The sequence below is a fragment of the Curcuma longa genome, chromosome 11 (assembly GCF_044706935.1).
Source record: "Curcuma longa cultivar G26 ecotype Majalengka, Jawa Barat chromosome 11, ITB_CL_G26_1.1, whole genome shotgun sequence".
Classification (NCBI taxonomy): domain Eukaryota; kingdom Viridiplantae; phylum Streptophyta; class Magnoliopsida; order Zingiberales; family Zingiberaceae; genus Curcuma; species Curcuma longa.
The window spans coordinates 30,970,218-30,989,030 of record NC_133871.1 but is presented as its reverse complement, the minus strand read 5'-3'; the positions used below and the strand labels follow the sequence as shown (position 1 = coordinate 30,989,030).

At 35.7% G+C, this 18,813-nt stretch overlaps 2 protein-coding genes across 3 annotated transcripts; one reads left to right on the top strand and one right to left on the bottom strand.

Annotated features, from left to right (window-relative positions):
* The first annotated feature begins 298 nt into the window (after positions 1 to 298).
* LOC141840908 (single-stranded DNA-binding protein WHY2, mitochondrial-like) lies at positions 299 to 9,935 on the top strand. Of its 2 annotated transcripts, none has more exons than XM_074729008.1 (8): positions 299 to 373; positions 1,698 to 1,789; positions 1,867 to 1,967; positions 2,061 to 2,147; positions 2,316 to 2,410; positions 2,479 to 2,552; positions 4,956 to 5,044; positions 9,541 to 9,935. In XM_074729008.1, exons 1-8 carry the CDS (start codon positions 336 to 338, stop codon positions 9,664 to 9,666), a joined length of 702 nt encoding a protein of 233 aa, XP_074585109.1. In that variant the 5' UTR covers positions 299 to 335; the 3' UTR covers positions 9,667 to 9,935. The 2 variants fall into 2 exon arrangements, with proteins under 2 accessions (XP_074585109.1, XP_074585108.1); XM_074729007.1 differs by having other exon boundaries at positions 2,055 to 2,147.
* A 750-nt stretch (positions 9,936 to 10,685) lies between these two features.
* Positions 10,686 to 18,813, bottom strand: LOC141838438 (uncharacterized). The gene is made up of 8 exons (XM_074725914.1): positions 18,458 to 18,813; positions 18,248 to 18,364; positions 17,811 to 17,962; positions 16,599 to 16,784; positions 16,402 to 16,497; positions 16,260 to 16,331; positions 16,039 to 16,155; positions 10,686 to 12,122 (listed from the first exon to the last, which is right to left on the bottom strand). Exons 1-8 carry the CDS (start codon positions 18,747 to 18,749, stop codon positions 10,860 to 10,862), a joined length of 2,295 nt encoding a protein of 764 aa, XP_074582015.1. The 5' UTR covers positions 18,750 to 18,813; the 3' UTR covers positions 10,686 to 10,859.

The window sequence follows — 18,813 nt, the reverse complement described above, 5'->3', positions numbered from 1 at the left end:
ATTGAATGCCACATTGGATGAAATAAATGTTTTTATACTCTAACAAGTTGCCAATCGAGGAGATGGCTACATTAGCTTGTGTGAGATCACTGGAGCTTGTGTGCCAAAAGGGATATAAAAATAACATATTAGGCAGAAATTAAGTCACATGTATGGGCCGCTGTTGGGCCTTTTTGGGCCAACCCTGTCCATTTAAAAATCAAATTACACTTAAATTTCGAATTGCAATAGGGTCCTACTGCAATTTACAATATTACCCATTCCAAAAAGCAAAATCCCGCTTTCTTCCCCTCTTCTTAAACCCATTGCCGCCCGTTGCCCTAATTCCATGCTCGATGGCGCTTTCCAATCTCTCGCGCTTCCTCTCCTCCAGGCAAGTCATCACCTCCCTTCCTCTTCCCCTTTTCTCTCTTTCTTTCGATCCTTGTCGACATTTTTTTGATCTTCTCGTTCGCCATCTCAACCATTGGGTTGTAAATGTTCATGGCTTGTTAACTTTACTTGTTTCTCATGCTCCGAGATTTTGTTTTCTCTTTTTTTTTTCCCTTACGAGTTCTTATTTGTCGTCGCATCGTCGCCAAATGAAATGAAGTTGTTCTACTCGGAGGATCTGCTGAGTTAGTTTTTTTTACTGACACAGTTTTATGGATGTGAACATTTTTGATATTTCGGTCAATCACGCAATCCTATGATTCTACTTTTTTTTTCTTCCTGGTTATGCACTTCCCCGATGTGCAATCAACGCTATAGTTATTGTTTCCTGTTTCGGACAAAGTTGGGGCACAATGTTAGCGTATTAATATTCAGATAGTTGTTGAAGGGAAGATTCAAGTGTATTGTGTTTAACTTTTGACTTTGTAGGTATTTGTATTCTTATGTACTTCAGTATATAGTTTTGTAGAAGGTCCGTGTAAGTTGTTGTCTCAGGTTTGTTGACGCCAAAATGCATTGCACATGGGTTGGAATGCAAGACTATGTGATCTTTGGTGCCGTCTATGCAGGCATATAGACGGTCATATCTGCAGACATCAGAAATCCTAATTATTGGCTATCTTGGTCTTTATGCAATGGACAGAGATGCGAGCCTGATCACAAAATCTTTATTTATTTATTTCCATTTTTTGGCTATATGGTGATTGAAATTTGATGTCTGAGTATTTATTTGAGTTGAAGTTTGTCAATGAAACTGGACCATTAATTGGACTCAACATTGGAGTCTTTGATTTTTTTTTTTTTGGATGTAAGATGCTCTTAATTGTTAAGTTCTTATGAAACGACTGCCAATTTCAATTTGCTTAAGGTTGCAAATAGATAGTTGCTTATTTACTAACATGCAACTGCTCATCTATAGCATCATCAATTAAACAGAATAAACTGTTGAAGAATTATGTGGACTTTTCTGCATAGGGGCTCTTTAATCTGTCTCAGTTTATCTATTGAATTTTTTATGTTAATTTTCCAGAAACTTTGGTAGAATTGCTGATGTAAAGGTATCACTATGGTTGAGTACTAAACGTGTTTCAATTTGTTTGAAAGTTGCAAGTAGATGATTGCTTAGTTACTAACATGCAACTGCTCTTCTATAGCATGATCAATTAAAAAGAATAAACTGTTGAAGATTTATCTGGACTTTCCTGCATAGGAGCTTTTTAATCTGTCTCAATTTAGCTGTTGAATTTTTTATGTTAATTTTCCAGAAACTTCAGTAGAATTGCTGAGGTAAAGGTATCACTATGGTTGAGTACTAAACGTGGAATTTCTACATCTGGACCTGATCTTGCAACTGATGGTATGTGTTAGATTAGAAGTTAAGTTGCATCTGTAACCTAAACCACAGTATTTCATGGACTTTGGTCTTTTATGTAGCTCGGAGCACCTCATTCAGGAGATTTGAAAGTTACACAGTTTTCAAAGGAAAAGCTGCAATGGCACTGGAGCCAATTCTACCAACATTCCACAAAGTAAATGTATGCTCTACTTCCTTTGGATGTGGGAATTTTATTGTTTCTTGGTGTAGGTATTAGTTCCATGTGTCCTATTTATTCCTATGTCAGTCGCAGAGTTCTAAAGTACTTAAGAGAGGTTGTGTTTTGATGACATTTTGGCCTGCAATTTCAACGAAGAAGTATGACTGGAATAGGAGGCAGGTAAATACATTTCTTATTCCTTCTGAAGTTCTATTGGAGTATGTCTTCATGTTGTTTTATTTGCTTCAAGTGTTCAATACATTTTTGTGGATTTCATTCAACCTTGTTTTCTGAATCACACATGTATGCCAAAACAGCTTTGCTAATTGGATGATTTCTTGTTTATAGGCCTTTGCTTTATCATCTACTGAAGCTGGGAACTTAATTGCCTTGGGTCGTGAGGAATCATGTGAATTCTTTCATGACCCTTCAAAAAATTCAAGGTTTTGGTATTGATCATTTCCACTAATATAATATTTTCACTCTCTCATTTAGCTATTGAATTTTTCAGCCTTGAAGGTCAGGTGAATAAATCACTAAAAGTTTCCCCTTTGGGCAATGACCAGGGATATTTCCTCAATTTGAGTAAGAGACTAGAAGTTGTTTAAGTTCTGATATTTTCTTTTGATTTTGGTTATCTTCTCTTTGTTTTCTAGCGTTGACATGAATTTTTGGGGGATAATGTTTTATAAGCTGATTTTTTTGGCTTTTAGTTTTGTTAGAGTAAATATAATATTTGATTTTTTTTATTACAGGGAATAAGTCTGTATAGTTCATACAACACACACTTTAAATTATCCTTATAATTTGTTTAGTTTTATCTTTATAATATTAACAAAGATATCTATTTGTTGAGACAATAAATAGGCACATGATATTGTTTCAACCCAAAAATCCTTCCTTCCCATCGAGTAACCACTTCGTTGTAATCTTTATTATTGTAGTCGAGAATAAAACGCATCAGAGAGCGCACCGAGAGGGTCTAGCAATGCCCCTTTAATGCTTAAGTCACTACGTTGTGAGAAGATGTAGAGTGGATAGATTATTCTCTCAGAAAGAGCATACCATTATGAAGCAATACCTTTTATCTGCATGTACTAAACCTATTCAGTACCTTTGTTCTTCCGCAACAACTGTCACCCATTATCCCTATTTTTACACCCCTACCACCCCCTTATTATCACACGTGTTACAACCCGTTGTGCTTCAATGGTCTGTTTGCCCCTCACGCCTCCAAGACCCACCGGGCCAAGACACCTTGACTTTTGAGCCCACAAGCACTTGGGCAAACTCCTTGAGTCAAACTGACACAGATGCTTCCCTCCTCGCTCAACCATGATTGCCTAGGTTGGATACTCCTATGGAGGTATTAGATGTACAATCATAACTATTGTATCTATGATTTAGTTGGCCAGTCCTATCCACTTGGTATCCTTTGTTTTGACTACACAACCAAAATTTGTAATTATATTATTTAAATCTAATTTATTTTTGTTAACTGTTATAGATTATATAAATAAAATTAGAAAATATAGTGATATGGTTTGATCGTAGGAATATAATTTACCTTAATTGTATGAATTTGATTAAGTCTAAATACTCTCTCTATGTATATGAGATTGATGAATAAATTCCTCTAAAATTTCTTAACATCAACCATGTAAACTTATTTTATAGGATTAAGAAGATTGCTTGATAGATTAGGGATAAGCCTTTAGTGTTTACCTATAAGAATAAAAGTGGCATACAAAAATTATACTAGTTGTAGGTGGATTAAGTCAATTTATCGTATGATAAAACCTTTGAATGGTGATTTAGGAGAGAATAAGTGGTGCCCCTTGGGCTATAGTGCAGCGGCAGGGTGCCCATGCAGTTGATTCCCAACTACGGCACATTGCAGGATATTTTCCTCTAATGGGATGAAAAATCTGGGATTTGGGATGCTAGGCCGTCCGTCACTTGCGCTTCCGAATTTATTTTAGTGGCTAGTGGGAAACTTTCGTGGGGCATGGTTGGTTACCTCCAGGATTAGTCGGTTCGAAGAGTTGGATACTTAGATTATTAAAAAAGGACAGAATAAGTGGCAAAACATAAACTTTAGTATTTCATTTTATTTTTATACATTATATTTTTAAGTTTAACAAGGCATTTAATGGAGGAATATTGATAACGTAAGGAAGGATTTATATGGTTTTACTCGCATGGGAAAAACTTATGATACAGTTCATGTTATTACACATTATTGTGGGTTTTGGGAAAGAAAATTTGGGTGTAACTAGTTTACATCAAGGGATAACCTAAGATTATATATATTAACATTAGATGATTTTTTTTTGTAGCACCAAGTATCCAACTCTTAGAACTGACTAATCCTAGGGTGATCGACCCAGCTCCATGGAAGTTTTCCACCGGCCATCAGGGTAAATCAGGAAGCACTCACGAAGCTCGTCTAGGTGGCCAATGTTTTTAGGCCCGTTTCTCACTGAATGGAAAATCCTTTGCAGTGTATCGTAGCTGAGAAGATGAACTTATTAATCATATTCAAGTTGTGTCGATGGAGGATTATTTAGATTGATCAACTGCAACTCGAATCGTGTAAGGTTTATGAAATTATAGGTTTAAGCTAAGTGATCTTTAGATTGAATATATGGAATATGTTTTTAAAAAGGAAAAAAAGTCAATCAATGATAGGTTGGAGAGGAAGTCCATGTAAATAAGGATGTTGGATATATTGGATCTTTTATCTAATTACACTTGAAAATTTGACTGAAGAAGTAATTCGTAGGATAAAAATTGAGTGGTTATGATGAAGAGGAGCTTTTGGACTGACATCAGTTTTATATTATCTTTAGTTTTTGAAGTATTTGTCTGATGGGAACGATAAGGTTTTCCTCAATTTTATGTAGTTATTTTAAATGATTGTCTTTTCTGGATGCTACTTTGTTATTAGTATACCATGTTCTCCTAATTTGTTGATAACTTGTACAGTGGTTACAAACAAAATCAAGGGTACAAATGAGCGGCTTTCTGTTCCAGTCACTAAAGCAGAGTTTGCTGTTATTCGCACGATATTAACTGTAAGATTCTTGACATGACACTGAGCTTCTTTGGTTTATTTGGACGAAAAGGTTTCTATTTGCTTTTGGTCAATTGTTAGAACTGCTTTGTTTTGGAACTAAACATCTTTTTGTCATTCTGTATGGTTTCCTATTGTGTTGACTTCACGTTTAACTTTACTGTAGATCACTCATGTGATATGAAAGATATTGGCTGTCTAGTCTTTTCGTATTTGAGATAGTAGAATACAGTCTGCATCACAAATTGGTTCATGCACATTTCCTTGCTCTTGAAATCTAAATTGGCAAGTTATCTTCTTAATGTAATAATCAAAATTCACAAGGAAAAGAATTTGCTAGATAGAAAGAAATGTATTCAGTAAATTCTTAACTAGGATGTTTACCACCACTTCTGATCATTGTTTCATGTGCTGATCAATGATGGTCGACACCATTGAAAGGTGTTCTTGTCCTCGACCAACATATATATTGTGTTAGCATGGAAGAAGCTACCGTGTGTGTTGGTGTTAACACAATTTTAATGGCATTGTTTGAGATAGAAAGATTCTCTTGTTGTGGCATCCTATTTTTTGTAGCCAATCTCAGAGAGAAGATGAAACTATGGGTGGTGGAAAACTGTATTTGAAACAAAAATTGAATTAAACTGATTGATTATTTTTAGTTTGAGGTATTTAATGTTTTCTATTTGTGTTTTGGGTTGGGTTAACTTGAGAAAAATCTAATTGAAACCACTACTATATAGTGGATATTGTATGCCATTATACAGTGCATATTGTATATACCCTATTAATTAAACTACATCCAAGTTATATTTTACCAAATATCAACAACTTATGCCCCTTAAACCCATCAATGTTGATCCCAAGCTCAAATGAAAAAGGGCAAGGGTTGCGCATTAAGTTGTCAGCCAATGTAGATTTTCAAGTAAATATTCAATGAATGAATTTATCAAATTATTGTGTTAATACTAGGTTGTTCCCCGGAAGGAACGCATTATAGGGTTCGACTGTAACGTCTTGGTAAGGACTCATTACATCTCTATGAAAAATTTGAGTGTAGTATTAAATATGTAAGAGTTTTCACGTCATAGGTTGGTTAAGCATAAATATTATAGGGAAATTAATTGTTTGAGATATGGAAAATAGAATTTAGGAACATTCATTGGTAAAACCGTGGAGGTAGTAGATACGATGATTATGAGAAGAATTAATATTTTCTGTGCATAAAAGACAAAATGGGTAGGAGAAGATAAAGATAGAGAATTCGGATTTTAAGTGTAAAACAAGAAATGAAGTAGGTATTGTTGTAGATAATTCGTTAAAGAATGAAGTAATAGGAGTAGTTAGAAAGAGAGATAATTATAGCTTTCAAGATAGTGGTGGCGAAAGATATTATTAATGCAATTAACATATATGCACCTCAAGTAGGATTATATAAAAATATCTAGATTTTGGGTCGACTTAGATGAGGTATTATAAAATATTTCACCAACCGAAATGATATTAATAAAAGGAGATTTAAATGATCATGTCAAAGCGAAAAATAAGGAGTATGATACAGTGCATGAGGTTATGGGTTTGAAGTAAAAAATGAAGGAAAAATTATATTGGATTTTGCGATAATATATGATCTTATATTAACAAATATATTTTTTTAAAAAAAAGAGAAGAACACTTGTTTCGTTCAAAAGTGAGAAAAGTAAGTCCCAAATCGACTTGTTTATGATTAGGATGCTTATGGTTAGGAAGAAGAATAAAAAGATTTATAAATATTGTAAGGTCATACTTGGAAAAAATTTAATTACTGACATAGGTTAGTAGTATTGGATATGCGCCTCAAACATAATATCAATAGAAGACAAATGTAAATGACTCCTAAAATTAAATAGTGGAAGTTAAAGGGGATGAGAAACAAAACATATTTAAAGAGAGGGTAGGAGAAATACACGGCAACTTGAATACGACATGGGATAAGATGATATTAAAATTTAAAATAATAGTCAAGAGTATACTCGGTGAGTCTATGGGTCGTGCACCAGTGAAGGAAAAACGAACAACTTATAAGGTATTATACACTTGTAAGAATGAAAAAAATTTTAAAAATTATAGTCAAGAAAGTAGAGATGATGTAAAAAATGAAACTTAGGGAAAGGGATATATATAAAATAGCTAATGTGAGAGAGAGGAAGAGAAAATATCTTGTTAAATAAAATGTATTAGATGAATGCAATAGAGTACTATTGAATGGTAAGGAAATAAAAGAGCGATGGAAGAAGTATTTTTATCAACTTTTTAATGAAGGTTTAGATGAACAATTTAAGCATTCAATAGTACTCTCTTCTCAAGTTTCTCTTCCATACTAACACAATAGTACTTGAAAGCCAAAAGGATCGTAAAAATACTTCTTCCATGCTAACACAATAATACTATGATTGCATTCAAGTTTCTCTTCCGCCTGACATGGTTCTATGATTGCACAAGATTGATTGATTCATCTTCACTCCTATATTGTGTACCCTCTTGTCAGTTGCTCATTCTTTCATGTTGGCAATTCAATGCCCCTTCCACGTCTTCTAATTGCTATAGACTTATATTTGGTAATCATCATGACACTAGGCATGGCTTGGCACACTTTAAACCAAATAGATATTGTTTTGGCCAGAGGCAGAAACCCCAATAAAAAATATATTTTGAACCTTGTGATTCAACCTTTCTCCCATTACATTTGTTGTTAAGTTATGGATATCCCAGCGGTATATAGACCTAATTTTGGTGTAGGGTTTAGGGTTTTAGGATTTAGGGTTTGGTTTATAAATTTATTCTTCCAATGATAGGTAAATGTAGATTTATTGATGTTCACGAAAATGAACTTTGTTATCCTTAACTCACCTATAGTGATTGGATATGCTATTGCTAGCAAGCTCAAGTTTTTTTCTTGGCATCTCTTCTGCTGGTAGTAATTTGACACGTAAAAATTAATATTTGTAATTTTATTTTTTTGCCTTATACAATGCTAAGTGTCTTGCCTTTGGTTAGTGCGGTCAAATGGGTCAACCCATGACACGACGGGTCAACCCATCAAAAACTCATCATATGGTGAGGTGGGACGGGCTGGTTCGTCATCTTGGCGGGCTAGGAAATTTCCAATTTAGTCCAACTCAAGACGGGTTGTGGGTTAGACGGGTCAATCCGGGCTTATCAAAAAATTAAAATATATATATAAAAGGTTGGAATTTTTTATATTTGGGTTGCGGATTAAGTGGGTTAAGCTCATGAATCCATCAAAAAATAAACTATATATATATATATATTAAAAATTTTAAGTTTGGGTGCGAATTAGGTGGGCTAAGCCCACGAACCCATTAAAATTTTCACTTTTGTTTAAAATTTTAGAAGATTTTTTTCCACGGGCCAACCCAAGTCCATTGAGGGTTGTGGGCCTAGGTGGGTCAGCTCACATAGTTCCACTTTAAAATGAGTTGATAAAATATCAATTTAATCCATCTAAATTATTTGGTGAGGTAGGTCAATCTAACGGGCTTAACCCAAATTGACGGCTCTATCTTTGGTAATATAAATTATTATCAAGGTCGTGCTAATATATAGTTCCTTCTGCTTTTGTACATATTCTTTTAATTTGGGCTTCTTGTCTCCTTGCACTTTGCTTAGGTAGTATAGGCGAGGTCAAATTTTTTTGGAAGTTATTAATTCATTTGATGTTAGAAAGTAACACTTGTTTCCCCCATTAGCACATCTGACATTCCTTGTTGATTTTGACCCTCCCACCCTATGTGCATTTTGCCTCCTCTTTTCACTCGATGTTCATAGTTTTAGCATCTAATCTCAACACCTTTTTTTTTTTTTTTTTTTTTTTGCAGATTCTGTGATTGATTTTATTGGTTTCAATATGAAATGTGAAATGTTTCATTGTTGTATTTAGTATTTGTCAATTATAATTTTTTTGTAATTATATACTCGTTTTGATTGATGAGATACTGTTGCTACACATAATATAATATTAGTTATTCTTAATTCAACATATTTCTCTTTTCTGTTTAATTCTAATGCTGACCGTCTAGACATTAGGTAGTGGGCTAATTGCCTGCCCTTTGGTTAATACCTGTTAACTTATTATGTCATAATTGTATAGCATTTCATTTTTCCTAATTTCTTCTGATCAACCTTTTAAGCTGGCACTGTTAAGTTTAAACATGCAATTAGTTACTCTGGTCCATGTTCTTGTATGAGAGATCTTTATTGTCGAGAATATTAATTTATCTTCTTGGAGCAAGTGAAGTTTCTTTAGCGAATAAGGCCTGACCGATTCTGGGAAGGCAATAACCAACAATGTTCCTAGTAATATAAAATATAAGCGCTCATTCTTAATGATAAGATATACATACGTAAATATCATGTTGGGAAGTTTGGCCTTGGCCCGTCATCAAGCTAATACTTGTCATATCTAATTTGTAACATTGTTTTTTTTTCTTTCTTTAGTATATACTGCCGCATATCTTGGGTTGGTCCCAGTCGGCGAGATCACAGCTGCCGGAAACTGCACCAAATCTACACAAGCAGGGGTTTGGGATGCGGCCAGATCCTGCTTTGGAGTGGGAATTGTAACTGGAAGATATGGTTCTTATTCAAGAGGAAAAAATGTTCTGTATGTTTGAAGTTGTTGGACACTAGATATGGTCCGCAAGAATTTTTATTCTGCAATGATTTGTCGAATCACTCTTTAAATAGGACCATGACACTATCAAATGGTTTTTATCTGTAGTAGCTTTGAATTGCTGATACACCATTGGGGTATTGGTGGTTGTCGCATCGAATACTTTTGGGTTGTAGGATCTATTTCTGTATGAATTTCATCGAGTAACTCGTAGCTTGGATGGAGAATAAACTCTGCCTGGAAATGCTTGAAGATTCAAATTCATTCATGCAGGTACATGTGCTACAACAGAATCAAGGTGTTTTGAATTCGTTACCTTTTCGATATTTGTTTAGGTGAATTCAACCACGAAGCCATTATGTCAGAATGGTAAAAATCCTGCTCAATTCAATCAAATTATATACGATAAAAATGAATGTATGTTTTTGTTAATCTCCATTGGACTTGTGGTGATTGAAATTAAAAAGTCAAAATTACTTTAATACACAAATTGTATTATTTAAAAGAATAGATCACTCAAATGATACTTCAAGCCGATTTACATGAGAGGTTGTTTTGATCGTTAAGAGGGTTTCTACAATTCAAGTTTAGTAACATGATTTATGCACTATCATCCTACACTAACAAAGCTCCGTCCCCATCTACAATATGACAATTGACACACGAACGTGTATCTTTCTCACTCTGCCATTATTATTATTATTATTTTTTGACAATTCAGATCTTGAAGTAGCAACTGAGATAGAAGCATTTGTTTTGTTTGTCTCTACGCCCAGGCATTTGACTCTATGCTCTGCACTGTTCGATGAAGTTTGATCCTCGACTGGACTGACTTCCTGGATATAAATTGCTCAGGATGAGTTGGAAGTTCCTACTCGCCTAAAACATGGGATTTATTGGCAGTAAATAGCCACATTTTTTCAGCAGCAGCGAAAACAAAAGAATTCAATAGAGCAAGCAAAATGATACATAAGATAAAAGATAGGGTACATGTCCATACCGAATACTGATTGCAGTCAAAATGACATCGAAAACATTAGATAGACAGTACAGTGGGCACCAACCGCCCACTCAAAATGTCCACAGCTACAAACCATATCTTTCTAATGTACTAAAAGTTCTAGCAACAATCGGTATAATTTCATCAGTGATGAGCATATTGAGCAGAATCGTACTGACCACCATATCCAGGTTGAGGGGAGACACTCTTAGCATTCGCATAGCCTGGTGCGGTATTTGGATTGGCCGCATATCCAGCCTGAGGAGCCATCGTCTGATCATAATAACCAGATGGATTTGATGGCTGCTGAGCATAACCAGGCTGACTACCGGCGGCAGGAGCACTAGCATAACCCGATGCTGGGATGTTATTACCATACGCTGCTTGAGCAGGGCCGCCGTGATATCCATAATTTGTATTGCCTGAGGAAGGGTCAGCATAGCCTTGTTGGGGTGTGGGGTACTGCCCATAAGCAGAAGGCTGGGAAGTTGGCTGAGAGTATGCAGACGCTTGCTGTCCAGCTTGTCCATAGCCAGGAGTAGCAGCTTGTCCCCCGTGCTGAGTATAAACTGCTGGTGGAGGTTGCGCGTATCCATCAGTAGTGCCAGACGCAGGCCCATAAGTCTGATTATAGGCAGGTGCCGGTTGAGAAGCTGCATTGGAACCGTAAGGATATTGCTGAGCACCAGATCCATAAGATGGCGGTCCATAACCCTGATATGTTGGATCTCCCGGTTGATTTGCTCGTAGTGGCGCACCATAAGATGGTGGTCCCTCTTGATGTGGAACACCATAAGGTCCCTCTTGAGGTGCACCATAAGCTGCCTTGTTATACGGAGGTTGCTGACTGAAGCCAGTATGTGTAGTTCCTTGGCCGTAGGCATTTGGTTGTTGGCCCACTGACTGCTGGCCATAGAACTGCTGATTTGGTGCTTGACTATCGTATCTGGGGTCATTGTAACTCTGATTATAGTTTTGTTGCATGGGAGCAGGCTGTCCATAGGAAGCGGAATGCCCATAATTTGGAGGTTGTGATTGCCCATAGTTCATAGGAGCCGAAGATGGACCAGACATGGGATTGGCCATTGAAGCTTGAGCTCCAGATGGCGGGCCACCGTTCCCATAATAGTCATACACACCAGTTGGAGCATTATGGGCAGGTGCAGATGATCTCTGATCCCAACTAGCATTGCCAAATCCACCTCGTGGAGCAGACTGCTGCGAGTAGCCACCATAAGGTTGAGGATAATGTGCTGATTGAGGTGGATATGAACCTCGTTGCTGGTAATCATAACCTCCACGCTGTGCTGGGGAAGTTGCTCGAGCTGTCCAGTGGGGCTGTAAGTTTGACCCGCGAGCCCGGTAGTTTTGTTGGCTGTGACCAGAGAGATGTGATGCCCTAGGTGTCTGTTGAGATTAAACACCAGTTAAAATAAAAAAAAATTGATAGGCCTTATTTGCAATACACTATATTTGCCAACGTTGTCAAAGGAGCATATTATGGAAGTACCAAAACATAAGCACTAAGAAGGTAAGCCTATAAAGTACAGTAAAGATAATAATTTGAATCAATATTAAGCAATCAACATAATATAAGAGATCTGTTAAGAGAATGTAGTAAGGTGCAGGCATACCGAACGAAGTATTTTTTTTTTTAACAATTGTAAAGAACTGAAAATTCATGACAAAGACAACTTAAGCTACACAGCTTAGCTGACAAATGAACATCCTTCAATAACAAATAAATATTGGCAAGCATATTTGAGATGGAAGAGTTCAATAGCTTTCAAAATAGGCATAGAATCAATAACATAGAAGCAATTCAGATTGCACAACATATTCAGCCAGCACAGTCTGAAATATCTTATGGTACAACATACTTCTAAGTTAGAACACATGCAACTTGAGTGCTCATAAGATGCCATGTTCAAATTAAAGTATAAATGATGAATTTATAAGTGAGAAGCAAGCATAACTCCTATTAGATATCAAAAGATCCAGCTAAAGCCCAACCTGTTTCATTTTTAAAGATATTGAAACATGATTCACAGTGTAAGCATATATGCACTCATGAATATTGCTGCAGGCTACAAATTAATTTTGACTTGCTGGTAGAAGGATGGCAATAGTTCATAATGTCCAAGGCAACAAGGATCCTTGATACATCGAGTATACAACAAGGTTGCCACTTTCTTATTCCAGTACCCTGTTAAAAATGGTTATCTAATTTCTAATGTAGAATACAGGAAAGACAACCACATCAATGAAACTGTATAATGAGCATAAGCCAGCCAGTAAGCTGAGGCAATACCTTAAACCTCTAAGGTCCAAGTCATAATCAGGTGGAGAAAATACAGCTCCGAAAGAACTGCTAAAGAACGATTCAATGAAACAAGTTAAACAATATCATGTGTAATTTGAAGATTTCTGTTGGCATTCATTCCAGACTAGTAAAATTTCAAGTGCCACGTGGGTATGAGTCCTAGGTTTTATCAGCTAACCATCAATAGAATTGACTGGCTCAACTAAATGTGAAAATAACTTAATTTTCTTCAAAAGATGAATTTTGTAATGATCATAACCTTGAATATTTAGGGAAATGGAAAAAAATTATATTCGTTTAATCTCAATTCAGGAGGAAGAACTGGTTATAAGTACAGTCAATCCTTTCTATCTCTACATTTGTTCGAATACAGTGTTTAGCTAATTTCATGCATTTTTATTCAACAATAGCATTAACAAATCTCACTTTCAAAGATGAAATCCTATGCTGGGATTTTCAAGCAGAAATTTCAAAAACAAAGACCCATGGTATGTTTCAATTTAGAGACATATCTGGAGGAAAATACTCAAGAAAAATTGCTATCTGAAGGACCACATTTTCATATTTAGCTTACAGATATAATTTGCACGAGTTTCATTAGGTCTACATTTGGATATAGAAACGAAAGTCAAGCAAAAATAGCATATTACAATCAAGTTTCCCATGAATTATGTCAATACTAGTGTGAACAATAATGATCTTTAAGAAATCAAAGGTTTGACTATGGTGAAAAATATGGTTTAATGTGATCAAAGAGAACAAGATATTGGAATTTTTTGTAGTGATAAATTCATACATTAATATTCATCATATGTACCATGCCATCATAAGGAGTAATGATTTTAGAATAATTTTATATTTTTCAAGGCATGTTGGATCATCCATATTCCATGGTACTAAATAACACTGACATGATGATGCTTCTGCAATATGAATTTGATCTCAAGTCCAGCAGTCTTACCAACTATGAAAATTCTTTGATGGCAACAAGGACAATCTATACCTCTTCAGTGGGCGAGACTGAGGAAGGAGTTTTTTGCTACACCAAGAAAGCACTGCAGACCTCAATTGAAAGGCATACTGAAATCTGCATTATGAAAGCCAACCAATTCCAAATTTGCATCTTCAACACAATTAAACCGCTGAAATCGGCAGCAAGCAGGCTTTACATTGATCATGTCAAGTGTTGTCAGACTTCTTCGACAAAAACTCTCATTCTCAAAATGATCAATTAGAGTATCGGTTCCAGTCACCAAAAAAGGGTAGTTGTTCTAAACAGGCAGAGATGTTTACATGGAATATAATAGCACTTTCTAAATTATCAAAGGTAACTAGGAGGTAATAATATTCTTCGGACACCATACAAAGGTTCTGCATAAATCCCAGACCTAAAACTAAGGATAAATGAAGTTCCTAAAAATAGTCCATGACAAGGAAGAAAATTTAATTTTACTTCAGCAGATTTGTATAGAATTCCATGGGCTCAATTCTGTTACTAGCATGGACATTTTATCTACAGGACAACACTTAATTAGTATAAACCTAAAGAGAGACTAAAGAATGAAGATAATGTTCCGAAATCTGAGCAACAGCCATAAACCATCTGAACAAAAATGATCCAAGACTATAAAACCCAAGGCATCAAGTTGGATATTAATAATTTAATTAATAAGTTGCACACTTAAATATGGCAAAGCATAAAACTCATTCATACCAACCATAATTATGAATAGATGTAGTGTAGCTAAAATAAGTGTTCAGAAGAAATTGACTCAATACACCCAGAGTTATCGCAATCACATGTATAGCTGAATCCTTAAAAGAATAATGACATGTCAAAATTGCAAAAAGTTCCTTGTATCATCATTAGCTAAAAAAAGTGATTAGACAGTACATAAACAAACCTAAATGAACACTAGTATAGTACAATCATTAACCTATACAAGACTCAGCTTCTAGCCATGGTTATACAGTGGCTCCCTTGAACAAATGTGCATAGCTTATAAATACATCCAACATGACAATTTCCCCTTAAAAGTTAACAAGATATGCATGCAACCCTAAGCTATAATAATAATAACTAGTGATTGGATTAACAATTAACCCAAACGAGAACATGTGAAGTGGCACACTTAGGCATTGTTTTTTTTAACAATTTCTAGTACATATAAACACAGATAGAGTCCAGTGAGGCCCATGGAAGAAATCTAAGAATAGAATACACAACAAATGAAAGAGAGGTGGGAGTGGTTCAAGTCTTTATATGCTGTATCCATCTACAAGAAATTTGAAGTAATCTTGTATCTCATAATTATGACATAAGAATCTAAGTTGAGGGCATGATTTCATACTATCTAAAACTTTAAAGCCACCAAATTTTCACACATTTACAAAAATCTAATAAATCAAAACTTCAGCTTGGATTACCAGTAATATATGGTTTCCAGATATAGGTAATCAAAGACGAAACATCATAGAACTGGTGCAATCCACAATCACAAGACAGACTTTTGACTTTATCACTAGCAGCTTGTCTTTCTCAATTCTTTTTTTTTTTATTGTAAAATTGTCATCATTAGATTCCAATTCCTTCAGAGAAAACTTAGCAGGATCAATACATACCCTAAAGCACTCAGAAAGCAACTCTGCTTCAATGAAGTTTTTCATCAACCTCATTAAAAAAATGAAAACTTTAGAATATCTTCCAGTAAATTTGAATATTCTTCCCAAAATTAAAAAGTATGAATGCCACAAGAAAAAATATAACTTCTAACACAGTAAAGGAAGAAATCATGCTAAGGCCTCATGCACTCGACATTTACTATATTTGAGGTCAAGTGCAAATATAATATTGGAACAAAGGAAATATAGATGAAAGGAATAACACCATCACCAATCTGACTTGGAGAATGAAGCCAATAAAATACTGGTAACAATACAATTGACTTATAAGTAGGCTAATTTATCACAAAAAAAAGGATATAGTGCTGCAGAACCGACCTGATTCATTACGTCCTTGATCATTTCTTTAGCAGATTCAATTTGTCTTTTATCTCCAGTTATTCGAACAATTCTTTCCTTTGAAGGATCACCCTCAGGAAGATGTTGTGGTATCAACTAACATTTGAGTAGAAACAAAAGAACAAGTACTTATCAGTGTATCAGCAAAAGAAAAAAAATACTATATAGATCAAGAGAATTTTCTTCTAAATGATCTTTACCTGTATACGAGCACCAGATCTGGTCTGTAAATTTTTAATAGTCTCTCCACCCTTGCCTATGATTAACCCAACCTGTAAAGTAACAGAACAAACTAATCAAGAAATCGTAACAATAAAATAAGTGACTACGCATAACATATACCTTCTCATTCGCTACTTTAATTTCAAATTGTTCTCCACCAGATTGTAAAGTTCCAAAACCTCTAGCCACCAGGGATGGTGAACCACCAGCATCAGCCTAAGAAGAAAAAGGTATAGAAAAAATTAGCATGCAACTCAAAACAGTCACAATTGAAATTAAAATTGTCATGACGATAAAGATGCAAACAAAAAATAAACCTCAGCAATAACATCCTTTATGAGTTTTTCTGCCTTGTTAATGCTTTCAAAGGCCCCTATTAATTCCACGGAACGAGTAGTAGAATTTGGATCAGCTTCAGCATCTCTTGTTATCTGAATTTTAGCTCCTGAGTTGAACTGAAGGTACCTTATTGTCTCACCAGCTTTCCCAATAAGGACTCCAACCTGTACATGACGCCTCATCAACTTAGAAACTGCGACTAGAAAGTATACAAACCTCAAATTGGGAAATGGGCAGAACTCATTTATTTTCCATGCCAAAAACTGCAATTTAATGAACTCATATTATGTGATATATTAACTTGGAGGGAATGAAAAGGAACTCATTGCCTTTCCAACCACTACAGATGGAAAAATATAAATATGACTGTCACGTACTATATTAGCTTATTAGCTAAACCTCAATAAGGAAAACAAAAGCAAAGGAGACTTATGTCACACCACATCACATTCCCATCAATATATGCACATTAGATTTCTAACATGATGTGCACATCCCAGAAACATAGAGTCCCTTGTTACTACATGTAATAAACCAGAATCAGAAGAACTTTCCACTAGGTCTTCCATAAAAGCAATTAGCTTAAAAGGAATATGGTTGTGTGAAGAAAATATTCAAAAGTTAATTTTAAATACTAAAAAATTAAGCCCATTCACCTCCTAGGATCATTATTGAAGCACAGAAAGCAGATCAAGAAGCCACAAGGTAGTTTCAAATGGAACAGCAAGTTACATTTTTTTGGTGATAGCCCCTTAGAATTGCATGGCTACTGTTAAAAATGCAAAGAAAAATGCCATCCTTCGTGCAATTCATTTTGAACATATTTTTGGTCAAATTAATTCGCAGGAAATAGAACAAGCAACATGACATGGTTATGCATATCAACCATCCACACCATATAAAATACTAGTATAAGGGAATATGATGAGGGGGAAAAATGCAAACAAGGCCACACACCTGATCTCATATTGGATGAACATCCATTAAATGGATGCGGTACAAGAGAAAATGATCTTAGAGCATAGAAAAGATGCAGTTAAGAATATTGACATAGCACACAACAAGCATTTGCATAAAATAATCCAGCAACATTAAAAATAATGAAATAAATTACTTTAGTAGGAACAGATCTTATGGCTAGAAGAAAATTTTAAAATTACAATTATAAAAAGATAATAGGCGTGAAATACCTTGTTGTTAGGAATTTCAATTTTACGAGATACAACTTCTGCATCTACTGGAGGTGACGTGAAGCTCTCAGGATCTTTTTCAGAAGAAATATTGCCATTTTCATCCGTTTGTGTTTCTGATTCTTTTCTCTCTTTGTCAGTCTCAACAGGCACTGGTACACTAACATGTATTACTGATTTGCATTATTTATTTCTTTCAAGACAAGACAAGCTAAAAGCATCCAAAAACAACTCATTCTCCCATTGAAGAAGAATGGAACAAGACTAAAACGATTTATAACAAACTTATATACAAAAGTGACACCAACAAGAAGGGGACTAACCGACAACGGGCCAAAGAGATTCATGGAACCTTAACGAGAAAATGAAACATATAGCCACATAAAATCATGAACAATCAGAAAAAAAAATACAAAAGAGGAAAAAATAATTAATACCCAAGTCATCGATTCCAGCACTTTGTTGTTCAACCTGGTCATCAGTTTTCACTTCAAGAACCTCAGACACCTCTAGCTTTTGTTCAGCGTTTTCTGCATGTTCCTCTTTTACCTCATCTGCTCATCAACGAGCGTATCAGTGAGACACATCGCAAAGAAAAGGAACCATTAACCAAAACTCCAAAAAAACATAGAAAAACAGACGGTTACCAGAATCTTCTACCGAGGCATCCTCAGCGACCTCTCCGTTGCCGGATCTGGGCTCGACATCGGTTAGGGCGGGAGTCTCAGTTGAGATCTCCTGTTTCTTGGCCGGCGCGTCTTCAGCGTCTTCAGAGGGCTCCAGATCGTCATGCTTTCGCTTGTGGTTTCCGGCGGCAGCTACGATATCGTCCGCCGCGGCCTCAGATTCATCGACTTGCTTTTCTTCGGCTTCCCCCGAGGTCTTAATTTCTTCTTCTACTTCTCCGGCGGCCTCCATCTCCACTCCGGAATCCGCCATGAGGGGAGGACGAATATGGTTAGGGTTTGGGTGGGAAGGGTGAGGTACGCGGAGGAGAAGCAAA